This window comes from Vipera berus (assembly GCF_964194415.1).
Source record: "Vipera berus genome assembly, chromosome: 1".
NCBI classification, from domain to species: domain Eukaryota; kingdom Metazoa; phylum Chordata; class Lepidosauria; order Squamata; family Viperidae; genus Vipera; species Vipera berus.
This window is the reverse complement of record NC_138202.1, coordinates 54011342-54032866: the sequence shown is the minus strand read 5'-3', so window position 1 is coordinate 54032866 and position 21525 is coordinate 54011342. Positions and strand designations below refer to the sequence as shown.

General features: G+C 38.7%; 2 protein-coding genes across 2 annotated transcripts; one reads left to right on the top strand and one right to left on the bottom strand.

Annotated features, from left to right (window-relative positions):
* Nucleotides 1-2029: 2029 nt before the first annotated feature.
* Nucleotides 2030-9966, bottom strand: TRAPPC6B (trafficking protein particle complex subunit 6B). Its single transcript, XM_081339630.1, has 6 exons — nt 9630-9966; nt 8117-8184; nt 7041-7158; nt 5617-5700; nt 3351-3444; nt 2030-2737 (listed from the first exon to the last, which is right to left on the bottom strand). The coding sequence occupies exons 1-6, from the start codon at nt 9723-9725 to the stop codon at nt 2706-2708; spliced, it is 492 nt and encodes a 163-aa protein (XP_081195756.1). The 5' UTR covers nt 9726-9966; the 3' UTR covers nt 2030-2705.
* A 1078-nt stretch (nt 9967-11044) lies between these two features.
* On the top strand, nt 11045-20108 carry PNN (pinin, desmosome associated protein). The gene is made up of 9 exons (XM_081323688.1): nt 11045-11221; nt 11871-11942; nt 12933-13001; nt 13955-14027; nt 14165-14259; nt 16240-16315; nt 17143-17298; nt 17381-17519; nt 17848-20108. Exons 1-9 carry the CDS (start codon nt 11109-11111, stop codon nt 19119-19121), a joined length of 2067 nt encoding a protein of 688 aa, XP_081179814.1. The 5' UTR covers nt 11045-11108; the 3' UTR covers nt 19122-20108.
* Nucleotides 20109-21525: the final 1417 nt, after the last annotated feature.

Sequence of the window (21525 nt, the reverse complement as noted above, 5' to 3'; positions counted from 1 at the left end):
TTTTGTCCAAAAGCAGACCTGAGAGATTGGAAGGTCCCTGTGCCTGCAGTGGGGCACTTCAGAAATGAAAGGAACGCTCTGTGTGACGGCTTGAAACTCCGTGTGACTCAGGTCTCCGGATGAAAGGTGTTCGAATAGCAGGCTTGAGTTTCTCTGCTCTGTCGGAGTGAAAGGAAATGGAGGCACAGAGCAGGATTGCTCTCAATAAGGCCGGCTCGCTCCGGAGGCTTGTTTTTACAGGATTGCTCTCAATAAGAGCAAGGCACGCTCGTTCCGAAGGCTTGTTTTCGCCAGGAAGGGGCTTGAGAAATGGCTTTTTCCTGGAGAAAACAAGCCCCCGGAGCGAGCGTGCCTCGCTCTGTGGTTCTGTTTTCGCCAGAAAAAGCCATTTCTCAAGCCCCTTTCCTAGCAAAAACGGAGCCAAAGTGTGAGGCATGCTCGCTCTGGAGACTTGTTTTCCTCAGGAAGGGGCTTGAGAAATGGGTTTTTCCAGCAAAAACAAGCCTCCTAGCCCTGGTGCTGGCAGAGTGAGGCAGCAGCGGGCAGGACAGACCCCTTCCCATCTCCCCTCACTTCCCCAAAGCCTCCCTTCACTAATCTTTCCATCTCCGTTCACCACCACCAAACAAAAGAAACCTGTGGGACTACCGGTATATAAAAAAAAGTTCAACCCGACCTTCCAACTTTGTGAGATCTTCCCCCCACCCCCACCCCAGAAGTTGGAAGGTTGATCTTTTTTTTTTAGTCCCACAAACTTTTGTTGCCCCACACACAGAGAATGGAGCTGGAAAGGAGGCTAGTGAAGGAATGTGGTAGCCCTGGGGTGTGGTGGGGGTTAGGATTTGGCATTGTGGATAGTGGAATGTTTGTGTTCTGGTGGGGCTATTCAAAACGCAAGGATTCCCTGTGTTTTGAAGCACCCTGTGTGACTGCGCGGAAAGGAACGCTCCGTTTCTCAAGTGCCCCACTGGCAACCACGCAGAGCTTCCAGTCTCTGTCAGGTCTCTGTTGGGATAAAAAATGTTTCAGCACCTAAGGAGTGCATCCAAACGCAGGGACTGGCTTTGTGCACTGCCTGCATCCTGTGGATGGAGCTTGTTTGTGCAGACAAGTTGATGACATGCCACGGCCCGGTAGTGGTCCGCAGACCAGGAGTTGGGGACCCGTTTTAGTTCCTTTAAGATTGCAATGCTTAAGGAACTAGGAGTGTCCCACCTGTTCTGCTCTGGTAGGATGAGTAAATGTCTTTCAGAAGAGACAGTCCTACAGATGACCTAGCCTTGTGCCATGTAAGACTTTAAAGGTAATAATCAACACCTTGAACTATACCCAGAAGGAAACTGGCAGCCAATGCAAATCACACAATACATGTTATATGAGTAAACCTAGGAGCCCCCATCACCACACGCACCATCATATTCTGGATCATTATAACTTCCAATTCTTCAAGGGCAGTCCCATGTAGAGCATACTGCAGTAATCCAGGTAGTAACCAAGGCTTGAGTAATTGAGCAAACTTCCTTCCAGTCCAGGAAAGGATGCAATTGACACCTCCAAAATAATCTGTACAAAGGATCTCCTAGGCATGCCTGCCAACTGCTCTTTGAGCAGGAATCTGCGAATTGCACACCAACTATGTATGTATCATATACATACAGTATATTCTTTTCTACTGAACTTTACAAGCAACTGCATTAAACATTGCTTATGTCTAGCTGTAATTGTTATACCTTGCCAAACTATTGCTTGTTCAGAAACACTGCAATAAACTTTTTCATATTAGAAAAAGATAAGAATGAACAATATTCCTCTGTTGTCAACATTTATGATAGATTCTGACCATTAAATCAAATTCCTTAGCCATTCCATATCAATGTCTATGCATCTGTTTCTGAGGAATGTATTCGGCTATGAGCAAAAGGTTACTTCTTGAATATAAGGTCTTTGATCGTTCTACCTTCCTATACTTATTAGTCTCCATGTACTATCAGTTTCAGTTTGATGGACAAGATTTCTAAATAGAATTCGGGCATGCCCACTTCACTGTTTTTAATTCTAACATGTCAAAACCATTAATTCAAAGCCCTTATTTGAAGTATCAACCTTATAAAGAAAATCCAGTAAATCAAAATATAAAATCTAACAATGCGTAAGACTTATCTGTATTACATGAATAGCTACAGACAACATCTTACATATCTACACATTAAATATGATTTGGAGCAAGAACTACCCAGTTCAACCCTAATTCTTACATTAACATTGTTTATGTAATTTTGAAACTTTCAAGCTAGGTAAGCAAGTGCATAATTTTTAAAACTATGCAAGATCATCTTGAAGCAATTTTATTGTCTATGGAATATACCTAAACAATCTTTATGGAACTGAAAAGCAGGAGTACCGTTCTCAGCTCTATGGCCATGACCCATTTCAACCCTGCAAAACTGAAATTGTATAGGATTAGCCAGATAGTAGAGTTTAGCATTTATTTAAGATATTCTATTCATCCTTGCAAACATTCATCTGCATGGTTCAAAATTGAAGACAATTCAAAATCTACCAGCAAATTATGAAAAATGGCAATTAATCGCCTCTGGAAAAATGTATTTGACAAAGCGGACACATAACACAATAAAGGATAGCTTCACATAAATAAAATACAGTTCATTTTGCCATTTTACAGAGCAAGACAATGGATTTTATATTTACGTCTTCTGTATCATCACTTGAAATTTACCTGCAAAAAAAATATTAAGGAATATTTGTTTTATCAGAAACAAACATATGTACTTCTAAAAATTCTACTAATCTTCAGGTTCAAGCATATCAAAATACATTTTACAATGCAATCTGTTCACTGCCTTGATGAGTAGAACCTATCTAGTGAGACTACAGTCTGTTTCCTCCTCGATTACTTTCACATTCTAAAAATCCCATTTTTCCTTAACTTAATTCGAACATAATTTAATTTGAATTCATAATTCAATTAGAGAAACTATTCTAATTGAATTGTGGAAGATAGTAGAGAACAAACAGCTACTTCTGGTTCCTAGTGCTACAAATGTACTGTATGTGGCTTTGTACCATGTAGAGAAAAAACATTCTCGGTGAGATTTAGGAAAGATTTATGAATTGAAGGAAATGTCCTGTTCAACTCGACAATTTTAGCTGGGCATTAATGCCAATAACTACTGTCACCTTATTTCTTAGGCAGCTCACTAATTTTATATTAAGGTACAATTTCTAGCACCACTTTAAAGCAACTGTTTCGTAATTTCACTTATTTTATCTTATAAAGTACATAGAAGAGAGCAGATTTATCTCATTTTGCTAATATAAAACATACTTACATGCAGGCATTGTTGAAACTTCAGCTGTCACAATACTCTTTATTCCCAAATTTGATAAAGCGCCTCTAATTAGTCCACATGTAAATGCCAAATACTGCAAGATACGTCAAGGCAGAATATTCATGGTAAAACTCTAATCTTAAAATAATTTCTAAAACTCATTCTGAGGAATACAAACTTATTGTTATAGCCTAGAAAGAAAGAAGCTTGCACCAAATTTCAAACCATTAATGGTTCAATGAGGTAAAAGCTAGAGACACTTTTAATGTTATTTGCTTCTGTTTCAGACTTCATTTAAAATATTTTTTATTATTATTCCGATAGAAGGACAATAAACTACAGCATAATCGGGCTAGCATAGTTTTTCCTCCCATAATAGTGAAGGGGATTAGATGGAGGAAATGCATGAAAAATAGAAAGATTTGGATCCTGATCCATGTCTGATACACATTTTTTTAGCTTTCTGCCCAAGTTCCAATGGAAGTTATATTATAAATGTCTTTGTAAGACATTTTCTAAGAATTAGAGGATGACAGGGTCAGAAAGCTATTGTTTAAGTGTTTCTCAACCCTTTTTCACTCATGGCCCACTTCAAATTTTTCTTCCTATGTCCCCCCCCACCTTCCCAGTCCCACTACCAGAAACATACATGGTAGAGTAATTGGTGTATTTTCTGGCATCAACAAGACGCAGTATAATACATTTCAGTAGGCTCCTCGACACATGCCATGTCCCCCATTACATGTTTTTCAACCTATAGCCGCCTTGAAATATCCTAGGGCCCCAGTTGATAATCAGTGATTTAGATCATCAAATCCAATCCCCTATTTAGTACATGAATTCAATTTAAAGCATTTCTGACAAATGGCTATTTACCCTTTACTTGAGCACATCCAGTGAACACAAGTACACTATATCTTTGGGTAATAGATTTCACTGTCAAGCTATTTGTACTGTTTTAAAATGTTTTTTTTATAAAATTTAACCAAACTTAGTTTTATGTAACTTCTTTAGTCTATGCCCTTCATCCTGCAACAAATAAGAACTGCCTTCATTTTCTATGTAACAACCTTTCAGGTACTTAAAAATGTGATAATAATACCCCATTTTTTCAGAGCTAAACAATATGTATTTTTAGATATCTTGATTTGTAATATCCTAATTATCTGTTTCCCTTCCAATTTCTCTGAAATCTTCTTGAAGTACAGTGCCCAGAATAGTGCTCAAGTTGGACTCTGACTGATGTGGAAAGGTGATATGTGGGTTATTTCCTCCAATTTGGAAATTACAGTTCTGTTCATACAATGTAAAATTACATTGGGGTTTTTTTTTGCAGCCGTATCAGACTTCTACCTCATGTTCACTTTGCAATCAACTACTATAGGCAGAAGGCTGCATATTTAGCTATCTTAAATGTATATTATATAATACTATTGTCCACCTTAAAGGTTATCAGAATAGGGAAAACAATAGCCAGGCTGTTCAGGAGTTTGAAATCAGCATATTAATTATATATGTTGAAAGGATCCCATAGTGCAAAGGCCATTTGGCTTTTTTTCCAATAACAAAATAAGATTTTCTAATAGTTAATGTTATACTTAAGAGCATTTTCAAAATAGATTGGATGTAGTTCCGAAGAAAAAGGAGAGATAAAGAACCTATAAAGAGAACCAAAAATCTCTCTTCTTATATTAGTATGAGAACAAAGGTGCATATCTAATAGCTAGAATGCATTTAATTTTAGATACTTTATAGATACATGTTTCCCATCCAATATTTATCTTCCAAATTTCACACACTATGGTCTTTATACTGTTCAAAGGACTGCACGTGCTAGCACAATATCCCTAGGACTCCTTCCCACATTTCTCCCCATGCCTTGTTTAAGATTTTGCCCCATTCAGTAGCAAAATCTACAGAGATTTCTGCTCACATTCCATTGAGTCAAAACAGAACTCTCTCTCAACTGGATGTGAAGAGAGAAAGATTGGCAGGCACTACACAGTTCCTCATTTTACCAGGCTTTTGCTCCTCATATATTCAGACAAATTAGCACAGTATGCACAAAAGGCATAAAACACAGGTTGCATATTATGTACGTTATGCATAATATACATAATATGCAACCTGTGCACATAGCACATAGAAAATGGGAGGGAGCAGGAAACCACAGTTTGATCTTCTTCCCCACACATATAGAGACAGAAACAATCCATTAAAGAACTGACATTTTAAAGCTACTCTGAATATAATACAATATGTATACCTTAGGGGCATGTTCCAAGTATTGCTTTCCTGAAGACATTTGAGTCAAAAGACGAAATTTATTATCCTGAAGTACGTAAATACCCTGCAGAAATGAACATTTTCCATTTTAAATTTTATTTAATACATTTATATCCTGCTATTTATTTTAATGTTACACTCAAACATTTCTTAGAAAGATGATCCAGACATCAACAGAATTTATCAAGCTTGCCCATATGCAGCCAAATTAGAGTTTGTATATTTTTCATTAGGGATGCATTAGCAGTTTTATTACTGTAACTATAGACCCTTTACCCTCAATCAACTTAGAACATATTTTTAGGTTTTAAAAATTAATCGGTCAGTGTCTAGCTGTCAGCGATTTTAGTCCAACTGGATTCATGTTCCAAAAAGTATGGGAGAATCAAGTCAGTGATTAACGAGACAAAAGTTTTTTTAAAAAATTTAAAAGTTTTTATAGTAGTAAAAGATAGCAAAAGGTTATGGAATGGCTCAATTTGAGAAGGATTGAAAAAAGGTAATAAAGGGACAGAAAGGAGACTTAGTAATCAAACATGAGCTAAGAAATTTGCTAGGAAGTCAAAGATGTATTTGAAAAGCAGCATATATTGGGGTTAATTGGGGTTTTAATTGTGTACAGGGTCAATTTAATATTTTTTAATTCGGTTTTAACTTTTGTATGTTGGATTTTTTAATTCCCTGTAAACCGCCCTGAGTCCTCAGGGAAAGGGTGGTATATAAATATATAACTAAATAAATATATACATTGTGCTAGTTTATACATGCAAACTGAGATTTAAATATGCCAAATGAAGCAGTAATTTGTATTTATGATTTTATTATCGTAACTAGAAAGACAAACAGAATCTCCGTATCATTTAAAATCTTCAAATCAACGTTTTATAGGAAGGGGATTGTTAGCTGACTCATTAGTAGCATGTTACCACATGATTTAATATGCGTCTGTATTTATTTAGCAGAACTGGAATACTTCCTAGGTTCACAGAAATATGGACATTTCCTTTCAGGACAGAAGAAATGTGGACAGCAGAGGTCAGTGGATTATTCTGTGTAACATATCATCAACTTAGCCTTTTAATGATCAAATTGACCATAGTAAACTTCATATTAGCAGATTTTTACATTCAAAACAATTTTCACTATACATGTTTTAACACTGCAATGAAAGTGTAGACAAATATTATTCAAGACTATAAATTCTGCTGAAACTCATCAAGAAGAAAAATAACTGCATTGCTATTGTTAAATAAAAATAACTTGGCTCCTATGTACATATTGCTCTTATTTATAACATCCATTTACCTAGCTAAAATCTATGCACTGAACTGAAATGTTTGAAAAGGAACAGAACAGCACAGCAATGGAACATAGTTTGACTCCTTGTTCTACAAGTCATAATACCTGATGATTGGTCCTGAGATTATCAATTTGTTTTTTGAATACAGTAGTCCAAAAATCTTTGCAGATAAACTTCATTATATCTAATTCATCTTTGAATCGGGCAGTATCTTTCGTGAACCTAAGAGAAAGCAACCCAAGTAACAGCAGCACTTAATTCACCTTCACACAGAGTAATACACGTAACTGTTTACAATCAGTTTAAAAAATGTGCACAACCCAATCAAATCTAAAATACGCCAACTGATTTTATAACAGGAGATAGATGACGAAAGTGACTGGATATATATTCTGCATGCAGAATATAGAAAACTCCATGGGCTACATTGAAAAAATGCAGCTTCACTGCTATTGAAACCACTAAATTATATTATAATACATACAATATGCAATTACTTTTTGCATATTATTTACCAACTTTTTCTCTTAAAGTTAAAGCAATGTGAGCTATTTTTCATTTTTTAAATTTGTTTAACATTAATTATAAAATATAACAACTTATGTATCCTACAGTGATAAAAACACTGTGTTTGAATATATAATACAGTATGAATGAAATATATATTTCTAAAGACAAAAGGAATCTAGCTGGAAAAATGTAGATAGGCTTATATTAACAGCAATGAGAACCATCCATAAAATTAAAATATGGAATTAAGAGAACATATATCACAGTAGTACTTCCCTTCATTCCTCCAGTCCAAACACTTTTTTCCTAACTGGCAATATAAGACAATAGTTTTAGTATTTTACCAACCTTGGTCCTTTAAAATAAGAAGGCCATGGCTAATGGCCATACTTAATAATTTTAGAAGCTCAAAGGTCTACAAACTGGGTAATGTCAGCAAGAGCCCCAAAAGTTTATTCTTAGTGTAACACACCTATTTTAGGCATTGCACTACAATTTCAGCTATTTCTCATTCTGAATAGATAAAAAGAGTTCAGTTTTTACTCCAAGGTGGTTCAAGGACTACAAAAAGGGGTTGGGGAAATTGTATTTGACCCTGGCACCACAGATTACACAACCCCATTGCAAAAGAAAGAAAATAGTCAAAAGAGAAAATAAACATTACACTCACCTTTCTATTAATCCTTGTCCTACTCTAAACCCCATGTTTTCCAATTTTGTAATACAACGTCCATTTTCCTATAATTACAAAAAGAGAACGTAGTTGCATACTCTATTTTTAAATGGTTTTAAATGATTCTTTTTATTCTCTAACTATTTTAAAGTAGAATCAAAATGAAAGCAATTGTGACTTTGTCATGCAAGAGCAGTAAATCTGAGATAAACATTGCCAGTGTTATCCTTTTACAGTATTGTGCTAATAAGGGACAATTGTTAGTGTTTGTAGCAAAAAACAAAAAACTCATGTGGCATCTGAAAGGATGCTACTGACAATAAAATAAGGGAGGGGGAGGGGAGTAGCCAAAGCCACTTCATTGAATAGCAACAGGATGTGGCAGGTGTAGAGATTTATAACTCCTCCAAATGGGCAATTCTTGTCATTCATTCAAGTGACAGAATCTACTCAAAAAAAAGCAGGCATGGTGCATTAAAGGAACTTCAGAATTAAGTATAGGCAGTCCTCCACTTACAACAGTTCATTTAGCGACTGAACAGCACTGAAAAAAGTGACTTATGACCGGTTCTCACACTTATTATTGCTGCATCCCTATGGTCAAGTGATCAAAACCGAGACGCTTGGCAACTAACTCATATTTATGACGGCTGCAGTGTCCTGGGGTCATTTGATCAACTTTTTCTGTCAAGCCAAGTCAATGGGGGAAGCCTGATTCACTTAACAACCCCGGTTACCGACTTAACTGCAGCGGTTCACTTAACAAGAGTGTCAAGAAAGGACACAAAATGAGGCGCAACTTAGTTAACTGTCTCGCTTAAGCAACCGAAATTTTGGGCTCAAGTGTGGTCATAAGTCAAGAGCTACCTGTAATCAGGTCGGTAAAAATAAAGCCATACACTGACCTTTAGAAAAGTAAGGTTGGACATTAATTTTTTTTAAAAAATGAACCAGACTATTTCATACGCTAAAACAGGGGTCTTCAAACTTGGCCCTTTTGTGACTTGTGGACTTCAACTCCCAGAATTCCTTAGCCAGCATGGCTGGCTAAGGAATTCTGGGAGTTGAAGTCCACAAGTCACAAAAGGGCCAAGTTTGAAGACCCCTGCGCTAAAATAAGTGACAACAATTCCGTTCTCTTCAAATCATCCCTCCCACTAGTATTCCGTCTTACCCAGAGTCTCCACAGCCGACAAACCGGAAGCAAAGCATACGAATCCAGCACTACTGGACAAATCCAAAAAAGACCGCCGAGCCCGCCGTCTAAGTTACCTGTTCAGCCACTGATACCTGGAAGAAACTCCGGACAGGGCCGCCCGCACGACCCCCAAGGGGCGCACCGCTTCCTAAGCCTAAAGAGCTGCCTGGAAATCGGAAGCCCCGCTTGGCCCTCAGGGAGAGGAGGAGGAGGAGTAGGAGTGGGAGCAGCTACTCTCCAACCAGAATCCCGATGGGTTCCCCCTCTTTTTCCGAGCACGCGAGAAGCGTCGGGCTGGAAACTCGCGCTCACCCCATCGCCTTGCTCGGCAGCGCGGTACAGCCCGGACACCATTTCGTTGTGCAACAAGAGGAAGAGAGCTTCGTCCGCCATCTCCGACTTATTCATGCCGAGCAGCTCCCACCTAGAGAAGGGACCGAAAGCCCCAGCCCACCCCGACGCAATACCAACCGACCCCCCCCCCGGACCTCTTCGTTAAGTAAGAGCCGAGGCAGCGTAACAAGGCAACCGGCGTCAGCGTCGGGGCGGAGCTTCCGGACGCTCCGGCCTCGGTTAGTTAGTGCAAGCGGTGGATCCTGTAGGCAGGGCGTTCTTCTAAGCAAATGCGCTAATAGACACAAGGGCAGTATTGAAACGTTTGCGGAACACGCGCTGGGTTCCTTTCGCGATAACGGGTAATTTTCTTGCAGAAAAGAAAAAAGAACCGTTAAGAGAAATACGTTAATTATAGTGCTGTGGATCAATGGTTCGTAAATGATTAGAAACCAAGACTTCTACTCCCTCCTTTGGGCACAAAGCCAGCTGCCTGACCTTGGCCCAGTCAATCTCAGCTCTTGGGGGGCGGGGGGAAGGCAAAGGGAAAACCACTTACAACAGGGGTCTTCAAACTTGGCCCTTTTATGACTTGTGGACTTCAACTCCCAGAATTCCTCAGCCAGCTTGTCTGGCTGAGGAATTCTGGGAGTTGAAGTCCACAAGTCATAAAAGGGCCAAGTTTGAAGACCCCTGACTTACAAAATCTTCCCAAGAAAACCATAGGAACGTTGCCGGGCAATCGCCAAGACTCGAGACTGGCTTGAAAGCAGTCAAAAAAGTATTTTACATCTCTATGCTGCCACAATACAAAACGATCAAATGTAGCATAAACAAAAGCATAATACCGTAAACTATAAATAAAATACAAAGACAGCAACGTGAAATCACTGACGCTTAATTCCATCTGGACGTAAATAAAAACGCTCTTTATTGCGGTATATGCTTTCAAATTCAGATCACGAACAGAGGAAACCGCACGCCCTCCCAACTACCGAAAGCCAGAGAGGCGCGCGAACTTTAGTAGGGATTATCCTAGCGTGGAAAAAGGGCATTAACATTTTCGCCGATCACTGATTGGTTGTGCGGAAAGGTAACTATCATTCGATTGGTTGTAAAGATATCATTCTACTCAGGCACTTAGTTATTGGCAGGATTACAGAAGCAAAAGCGATTAAGTGGTTGCAAGTAACGTTGCGTCCTTAATGTCAGTTCTTCATTGGTTAAGAACTTGATCATTGATTGGAGCAACGCAGTGCCACTCATACTCATAGGTTGGCCATTCGCTAGAGGTTGCGATTAGCTCTTGGGTAAAAAAGGTATCACTCCAAACGTCGAGTTCTCATTGGTGAGTTTCTTGGAGCCACGTTACGCGAAGCTGGGCTATCTCCTTGCCCCCCCCTTAATCGTGCTTTCCGTTGGGTTCCGGTTGGCTAGGCCGCGGTTGTGGCGGCAAGCATGGCGGTAGCCGTGCGGGCTCTACAAGAGCAGCTGGAGAAAGCCAAGGAAAGCCTCAAGCACGTCGATGAGAATATCCGCAAACTCACGGGGCGGGACCCCAACGATGTGCGGTAAGCCCACAGCGGGTGAAGAAGGGTCGTGGGGTTCGGAAGAGGCTTGCTTGCTTGCTTGCTTGCTTAAGGGCTGCTTTGCGGTTGACTTCTGACCGCGAGGCCTCGTTTGCGCCTTTCCTTCAAAAAAAAAAAAAACAACCCGGGGTGTAGGTGGCTTGCAGTTGCTTACCCGTTACTAAATCGAAGCAGATCGGGCGCCTTCTTCCATAGAAAGAGGCCCGCTGTGAGCGTCCTCGCCGATTATTTTTTTCCCGCGCCCGGATGGAAATGACCAGGGGGGCCAAAAAGGCGTAGAGGCACCCGGAAGGAGGGAGGGATTTTGGTTAGAGCCAGGGTCTTCAAACTTGGCCCTTTTATGACTTGTGGACTTCAACTCCCAGAATTCCTCAGCCAGCAAAGCTGGCTGAGGAATTCTGGGAGTTGAAGTCCACAAGTCATAAAAGGGCCAAGTTTGAAGACCCCTGGCTTAGAGGGCAGCTTGGTGGTGCGTCAGTTAATGGTGCCGGCGTGAGCTGGGAAACGCTGCAGCGCTCTGCAAACACGAGGCCCCGGGCGTTGCTCTTGAGAGGCGGCGGTTCCCTTGCTGTACTTCCTTCCTTCCTCCTCCTGGCGATTACGATTTCATTGTGTGTCTCCTCCCTTCTAGGCCCGCTCAAGGTAGACTGTTGGCCGTCACAGGCCCTGGTGGAGGTAGGGGGCGCGGAAGCCTATTGCTGAGGTGAGTGTTAAGAGGACCTGCGAAAGAACTATTTCGTACTGCCCGCAAATCTTCTGCTGTGGGGAAATTCCGCTTCCGTTTTAACTGATTTATCGGTATATATTTAAGGCTAGTCCAGGGGTAGGCAACCTTGGCTCTTTTAGGACTCGTGGACTTCAACTCCCAGAATTCCTGAGTCAGCATAGCATAGCTGACTCAGGAATTCTGGGAGTTGAAGTCCACGAGTCATAAAAGAGCCGAGGTTGCCTACCCCTGGGCTAGTCAAACCTAAGTCTGACTTAGCAGTTTTAAACAAGCTCCGAGTACAGGATGTGTTTAGGATATGATAGTCATAACTTGTGTGCTGGGTGGCAAGCAGTATACACTTTAAAGCGACCACCGTGTTATTGTTTGGGAGTCTCATCCTGTGGACTACTTATGCTGCCCTGAAAACACTGTATGGGGATAGTTCACCTTCTCCCTAAAAAGGCTTATTTATTGTAAGTTAAGGGGGAAAAGCTATAATCAACTGCACTTTGGATTAGCATACTGGAATTATACAATACTCTGCAGAAAATCCAGTGCAGAAATGACTAGCTGATCTGTAGGCTTCTATTATAATTCTAGAGTAGACAAGCAAACAATCAAGGATGATCATTGTAAGCTGCCTAGAGTCACTGTGAGTTGGTAGGCGGCTTATAAATTTTCTAAAAAAATCTGAAATTCAAACTTATTTTGCTGCTGTAGTCTACTACCATGATGCCCACAATAGGGATAGAGTCAGAAGCTTTAGAATCCTAAGGCTTTAGTAAATATATTTGTGTGTGTGCTTGTGTGTAGTTACTACTCTCTACCAATTATACGTTTTATTCATTTTATATTCATTTTACCTTACATGAAGAAACTAATAGTTGGCTATTTTTTAAATACTGCATACATCTTCATAGAACATTATATGTTTCTGAATATATGCATTTGTTTAGAGAAAGCTAATTTGCTGTTTTATGTTAGGCGTGGATTCTCGGATAGCGGCGGAGGACCCCCAGCCAAACAGAGGGATCTAGAAGGGTCGACGAATAGGTGAGCAGAGAATACTTCCACTTAGATTGAAGAATCAAATTATTTTCATATCTTACCATATTCAGTGTATCTTTTTGCTACAATTTGGTTAATTTTCTGCCAAGATGCATAGGCTATGTACTGTAGAATATGTCACAGTGATTAGTTTACACACAGTGTGTAGCTTCATTTGGCAGGTTTGCACATCACATTAAGCTAGCCAAGTATTGGTATTTATATCCTGTCCGACTCCCATCAATTCTAGGCAGTTTAAAAATATTTTAATTTTTTTAAGAGACTGCAAACCTCTCTGATAAGAACAAGGAAAAAGAAGAAAGAGGGGCTCAAAAGAAGAAAAAGGGGTTCGTCATACATGCCAAATGCCTGGACAAAGAGCCAGGTCTTCAGGGCCCTTTAAAACACTAGGAGGGTAGGGGCTGTTTGAATCTTGGGGGATAGCATTGTTTAATTGAAGGAACCTGGAGCACCCCAATTTTGCCAGATCAATCATTTTATGGTGATTATTAAGCATTTCACACAATGCTTAAATTCATTTTCCCTAATGGACATTTTTTGCTAGAAATCAACAAAAAGATCACAGATTGTGATAATGTAATGCTGTAACCAATGGTAAATGTGAGCCAGTTGCCAGGTGACAAAATCACGAACATTACAGATATGTGTGTGTAGTTTGCAACATTTGTGACAGCTGAAAGTGCTTCATCTACTGTAAAGTACCAATCTAATTCTAGACAGTTCTTAAATGAACAGTTGTGAGATGAGGACTATGTAATGCAGCATCCCTCATTGCTAGGTATCTATCAGAAGTGAGCATACAAATATCTGTTTTAAAAACATTCCTTCCACAATGCAATTTAATAAAAGAAACTATCAGCTAATGCCAAGTTCAGGAATTCTGCATAAGTGCAAAAGTTTGATTATCTCAGTTATATTGCTTGCTTCTGACACTTCAGATTGGCTGGTGAACGTCGGACAAGGAGAGAATCACGCCATGAAAGCGACGCAGAGGATGATGATGTTAAAAAAGTAAAGTATATTTGAAATGTTATTGGGGGCTTAAGAATAGAGAAATGTAAAATGCAAGGGTTGCCTTTGGCAAGATGAGCAGCATATAAGTTTAATATATGGGTTTCTATTAACCTAGCTGTGATCTATTTCTGCAGCCAGCGTTGCAGTCCTCTGTTGTTGCTACCTCCAAAGAGCGAACACGCCGAGACCTTATTCAAGATCAAAATATGGATGAAAAGGGGAAACAAAGGTATTGCATGATCTTTCATGTGATTTTAAATTTTCCCAATTCCAGCAGAAGAAAGAAAAGCAATCTCACTTTGAAGAATAAGCTAGGATAAGTTGGCAAGAAATGCTGACAGTATTCTGTGCTGTGAATTATACTAAGCAATTTAACTGAAGCTGTTGTTTACTAGATCACCTATAACAGTCTTTCCAACAAGCAGAGCCACAGAACACCTGATCATACATAAGCCAAAATAACATTTGGTACCCACCAACATTCCAAATATCAAAAAATATTTGATACTAGGAATGGACATTTTTGCTATTTGTTTCATCTCAGCTTGATCTGAACTGAGAAGAGATATTTTACAAACTGCCTGTAAAATGTTTGTTTCTGAGTTAGGTATGAGTTTGTCCTATCACATTTTACTGCTAATGTCTCTTAAGAAGGGCCTTTTTTACAGATTTCAATGGATAGGTACATAATGGAAGAAGCAGACATTTAAATAGATAGGCCTTGAATTATTCCAGCTGTAAAGGTGAATACTATCATCTTACATTTTATCATTACAAGTAACATTTAGCAGTTAGTTATATCTTACAGTATGCACATTTTTGGATCCTTGTATTTTATACGAATTAAATGTGTAGATGCCATATTTTAAATATTGTGATTTTCAGAGACCAATGCCAAGTAATGAATATCTAATCAATTTTATGTTATGAAAAAATAATTTAACCAGGATATTAAAATCAGGTTTTTTACTTAGTTGGATCCAGAACTTTTCATTCTATGAACAAGATTGCTACCAAATAGAACTGGTCTGTGCACTTTTGCTAGCAGAAAAGAAAGGAGACAATTTTATTATTTCTTTTTGTAGCTTACAGCTATATTTTTCTTTTGGCTTTAGACAGAAGGGGTTTGGGTGTGGTATTCACCTGTCAGACGCTGCTTTTAGGGAAGAAATAGAACATTACAGAGAGAATGGGAAATCAGCAAAGATATTACCAATTCCCCCCAAAAAATCTATTACATCAAAAACAATGATCCAATCCAGTTTCTGAGTGAAAAATACTGGCAATATTTAATTAAAATGTATAGGTAGTCCTCAACGTATACCCACAATTGAGCCCAAAATTTAGGTTGCTAAGTGAGAAATTTGTTAAGTGACTTTTGCCCCATTTTACGACTATTCTTGCCACATTTGTTAAGTGAATCACTGCAGTTCTTAAATTAGTAATACAGTTAATTGAATCTGGTTTCCCCATTCACTTTGCTTGTCAGAAGATTGCAAAAGGAGATCACATGACTCCAGGACACACTAACCGTCAAAATGTGAGTCAGTTGTCAAACAGCCGAATCTAAACCATGTGACCATGTGGATGCTGTAATGGTCATAAGTGTGAAATGATCATACGTTATTTTTTTCAGTGCTTTAACTTTGAATGGTCACTATAAATGAACCTTCATAAGTCGAGGACTACCTGTATTAAACATAGACTGTGGGATATAGCAAGAGCATTTAGGCTTATGTACTTCTCCATAGCGCTTTACAGCGCTATGTAAAGAGTGGTTCACAATGTAAGTAATATTTGCATAGTACCCCCCACAATCTGGCTCCTCATTTTACCAATCTCGGAAGGATGAAAGACTGATTCAACTTTGAGTGTCATGAGGATTGAACTCCAGGCCTTGGGCAGAGTTTGCCTGCAATACTGCACTTAACCACTGTACCACCAGGGATCCTGGAATACCTATTTTCTGGTTAGCATTTGATATTACATAAACTAAATCTACTGGTTGCTGATTTAAAAAAATAATTTTATTTGGTTAATTAATAATCACACTTATAACCACCAACTCAGCCACACAGCCCTGGTATTTTACAATAAGCATTTGTAGCTGCTAATGACTTTGGAAATTTTTGAAAAAACTGCCATGTATACATAATACAATACCAATATTTGTGGTATAATTATATATTTTCTTTCTATATTCTGTCAGGAATCGGCGTATATTTGGCCTGTTGATGGGTACTCTTCAGAAGTTTAAACAAGAATCGACAGTTGCTACTGAGAGGGTATTAATTTCACATTTAGTAAATTGTGCAGGAAAAAAAATAGTACTTCTGTGTAATAGAAAAATACACAATCTGGCAGCCATATCAATTCCAGCCATATGTATGTTTTATTTTGAAACAACTTTTAGGAGGACATTTTTAATTATCAGAGAAAGAATGTTTTTGGTACATTTTTTTCATATTTACAAACAAGGATTTGAAATCATCAAAATTTTACTTTAGTAGTAGACAAACCAATAATGCATTTCCCATGATATAACAGATCTGAACTGTTTTATTTTAGCGAAGCAGGAAGTGAAAGAGCAAACTCCTACTAGTCATTAGAAGTGACAGGGAACAAGTCCTGTAGATTGTAGCTAGTAGCATCATTTGGAACAAGCTTCCAGTAACAGAATTTACTTCCATCTGATCACTGAAAATATTTGATCTGTTTCTTATGCCATAGTTCATCCTATTCAGGGGAATTTCTGCATATAATTTCTTATGAGTTCATTCTAAGAGTTGGCAAAGGAAAGACAGAGCAGGAAAATACTTTTTGAACTCCTTCATCAGCATAATATTAAAAGAAACCTCTGAAATATATTTGATCTTAGGTTATATTTTATAAAATTCTATATTACTTTTGATTATGGTGTTCTACTACACAATATTGGGGATGATTTTTGTTTCAGTATTAATTTCCTTAAACCAGATCCCCATCTACAGTATGTATGTTGGGAAAGAATACTTTCAATTGACTTAAAACAATTGATTCAATTTGTGCATTGTGATGACTTACTTAAATAAGAATGCTATTATTGAATTAAGTTTAAGCTGTTCTATTTTAGCAAAAAAGAAGACAAGAAATTGAGCAGAAACTTGAAGTGCAGGCAGAAGAAGAGAGAAAGCAGGTTGAAAATGAAAGACGAGAACTCTTTGAGGAAAGACGTGCTAAACAAACAGAACTACGACTATTGGAACAAAAAGTTGAACTTGCTCAGTTGGTGAGTGGTAATTTAGTAGCTATTGCATATTTCTCTTCTGGATGGCACCAGAAACATTAAAAAAAATCATATTTTTTTCCAGCAAGAAGAATGGAATGAACATAATGCCAAAATAATTAAATATATAAGAACGAAGACAAAACCTCATTTGTTCTATATACCTGGCAGAATGTGCCCTGCTACCCAGAAGATGTTTGATGATTCCCAAAAAAAGTTAAATGGTATGTTGCTGTATTTTTATTTCTGTATTGCCATAGTAGATTGTTAGCTGCATCTACTTGCATATAGGTTTTCTCTCATAGATGTCTTACAAACTTGGCTTTCATGTATATAGAATCTTAACTCAAAACATTTACTTCTGTATGCAAGTAGATGTGGCAAAATAACAACTGTGCTGGCCATATGAGGAATGATGGAATTCATGACTTTCCTACGTGGATTATAATTTATCTTGATACTGATGTTATGTACTCTGATACTGTTGTGTAAAGTGATTTATTCAAACTATGGCTCTTAATTGCTGTTTATTATACCTTCCTTGTTCTTCAGCACTGTTTGAAAATAGACGCACTGAATTTGCTGAGCAAATTAATAAAATGGAAGCCAGGCCCAGACGACAGTCTGTGAAGGAAAAAGAACACCAGGAGGTACAGAAAGAAGAAAAGAAGGAAGACCAGAACAAGGAGCAGGAAGAGGGTAAGGTGGTACAGCAGGTGGAGGAGATGGAGACAGGTAACAAGAGCAATGATATAGAAATGGAAGAGGTAAGGGAAGAAAAGGAGGTAGGTGCTAGTCATAGTGATGGGGAGATAGAACAGGAAGAGGAAGAGCAAAAAGAGGAAATGGAAGTTAAAGTAGAAGAGGAAGCTGAAGTTAAAGAGAATGACAGGCAGACAGATAAACCAACTGAGGAAGCTGAGGTAGCGAAAGTAGAAAGTGAAGGTATTCAGCCAATAGATGGTGAGCAGGATGTAATGGAAATCAATGAGGCAGATTGTACAGAGCCATTAGAAAATGAAATTAGCGCAGAGGTTGAACCAGAAGTGGAATGTAATGCTCAGCCAGAACAGGAAGGGCTCATTGTGGCCCTGGAAAAAGAGGAACCCGGCAAGCCAGAAGTTGACGCTGAACCAGAGGAGTCGGAAGAGAAGGAGCCTGAATCCATTCCAGTATCCGAGGCTGAGGTCCAGCCTCAGTCAGAGTCTGTGGTTTGGCCACAGCCTTTGCCACTTTTGGAATCCACTCAAGATCAAGCACCACAATTAGACAAAGAAGCTCTAGTGTCTGAAAAGCTGCCTGAAATACAGGCAGATCAAGTGCAGGCAGTGAGTGTAGAAATTAAAAACAAAATTAGGAGCAGAAGCAGGGGTAGGGCAAGAAACAAAACCAGTAAGAGTCGAAGTCGGAGTACTAGTAGTAGCACTAGTAGCACCAGTTCTACAAGTAGTAGCAGTGGAAGCAGTTCTAGCAGTGGTACAAGCAGTAGTCGGAGCAGTTCCAGCAGCAGCAGTAGCAGTGGTACTAGTAGTCGAGAAAGTACTAGTAGTTCTAGTAGCAGTGAGAGTAGAAGTCGAAGCAGGGGGCGAGGACATAATAGGGACAGAAAGCATAGAAGGAGTTTGGAGCGGAAGCGAAGGGACAATTCGGGAGTAGATAGAAGTCACAAGTCTTCAAAAGGTAGCAGAAGAGATGCAAAAGGATCAAAGGATAAAAGCTCAAGGTTGGACAGAAAAAGGTCTATATCAGAAAGTAGTTGGTCAGGCAAAAGGACTTCACGGAATGAAAGAGACCGTAAATCAGACAGGAAAGACAAAAGGCGTTAACAGAAGAGACCAGGCTCCTACCCTAATTTTTGCAGCAGAAGATTACTTGAGTGAAGAGAGTCCATATAAGGAAGAAAAGGCTGCTTTAATTGCATGCTGTGTAAAATCTTTTGAAGACTCTTTACCAGGCAATTGTGCTTTTTACATGATTTTGTAAAAGGTTACTTATCAAATTATGTGAAGATGCAGATGTGTAAAATAAAATACTGAAACCCCTCCATTTTTTAAGTATCCTCTACTTCAGAGTTTCTTGTATATTTTAAAAGGTACATGGTTAAATTTGTGTGATTCAATTGTATCATAAGTCTTTTTGTAGAAATAAATGTCTTTTACAGAGGTTTGTGAGAGCCTGTTGCTGCTTCATCTTGCATAGAAAACTCCTTTTGTTGGCAAACCCCATGCAGTGTTTAATATTCTGCATATTAGCCTTTCCTATTTAATTGTAAAGAAGAAAGTGAATTCCCAAATCCCATGAAGAAGCGTCTGCTTTCAGTCAAATTTGATTCAAGCTTTTACTATTGTTTCTTAAGATAACTACCTATGTATGAAAGCAAAATAAGTACATCAGGCTAATTATAATTTTTTTGAACACATAACATTCTGTTTTGTGATTCCTATAGTTTCATAAACCTTGCCTTTCTCTAGGATAATGATACTTAGTGTAGCTTTTTTTAAAATTTTAAAAAACCTTGCCTTTCTGTGTTTTGCTGTATGATAGAAGAATGCCACGTGTATTTTGTAAAACTATTATTGGCCATCCACACCTTTCAAATTGCAGTATAAATGGGTTGCATAGTTCGTTGGAGCTAATGTTGTGCTTAAAAATGCGTGTTGAGTGAGGAACTTGGACTTTTTTTGTAATAAAGCAAATAGATGGCAGTATAGTTGGTATGGAATGGTATTGTTCTGTTTTTAAGCTTTTTATACAATTAGTGTATTTGTTAGCCTGTTCTGTAATAGTCCAAATAAAAGTTAGCTTTATCTACATTGCTTGTATTTTCTACTATTTAATTAAATGTTCTTTTTTGGTTATCTGCCAATATAAAAATTCTTGTAATGAAAAACTACTAAAACTTTTAAATAAATAAATCAAAGGGGCAAGAAACACACTTTGTTTTTACATTTTAAGTATACCATCAGGAAGAAGCTAATTATGTCAGCTTTAGGTTCATGTGGCAGAAAGTTTTTGGTAAAAGCTGGGAGAGAAAAAAGCCATAGGACTCATAAAATACTCCATTAATTATTTAATTCTACTTCATTATCACTTAAGTTTGCTTATCTCTGGTTGGAATGCAGTATTACAGGCTATTTCTGCTGATTACCAGCAATTCAATTCTCAGCAGCTCAACCTTGCAAGGTTGGTAAAATGAGGACCCTGATTGTTGGGGCAATATGCTGACTGCTTAAAGAGGACTATAAAGCACTATGAAGCGGTATATAAGTCTTATTGCTATTGCTAACATCCTTGATTTCAGTAATGGGAACCCATTTGCAAGATGTATAAAACCACAACCTTCAGCTAGTCTGCAAAAGATTTGTGCCTTCCTGTGTAAGTACTAATTTTAGCAATAAATCAGTTAAATTGAACCTTCTAGTGTAGCCCTAGTCTTTCACACCTAACAATTTCTGCCATACTTCTATTAATTAACTGTTGGGTGCCAAGATTCAGGATCACACATGTTCCAATTCAGAAGATTTATTGCTCAAACCTATACACAAGAATCTGGTCAACCAACAGGTACTAAATTGGTGCTAGATAAGAGTAAACAGAATTCAAGGGGGGCTGGACTTGGAGCATTTGTGGAAAGGTAACAATTCTAGGCTGAGTCCTTGCTTGACATCATCCCACCCCAGGCTCTGTCTGTTCTACATGATGATGATAACTTTATTGTCACTTTGAATGTACACCAATCGGCATACATCAAAATGAAATTTCGTTGAATACAGCTCTCAAAGGGTTACCACCTCTGATATATACTCCTTGTTCGGGGCCGCTCAAATTTCACATTGTCCATTTTAGTCTCTAGGGAGTGAACGATGGCAAACAGGACAGATGGAAATGGGGCTCCATATGGATTAGCCCTCAAATTCGCTTGTATTCTGATAACCTCGCCTTCTTTCCTTTTTCTGATCCTGACTCTTCCACCCTTTCCTTAAAGAGGCCTTGCTTCTTTTCGCCTCTGGAGCACGCTGCTGCCGCCACCACCAACTCCTCCAAAAGCCTCTCTCTCTTCCTCTGGGCCTGCCGACAGCCTCATCCAGTTCCTTCGCTCCATAAGCTCCAGGTCCTCTCCTCCTCTGCCTCCTCTGGAAACAGCCCTGATTTGCAATAGAATCCATCACTGGGCCAGCAGTCAGATCTTGCTGCTGGTAGAACAAATTCAAACAGTGCCAACGACTTTTA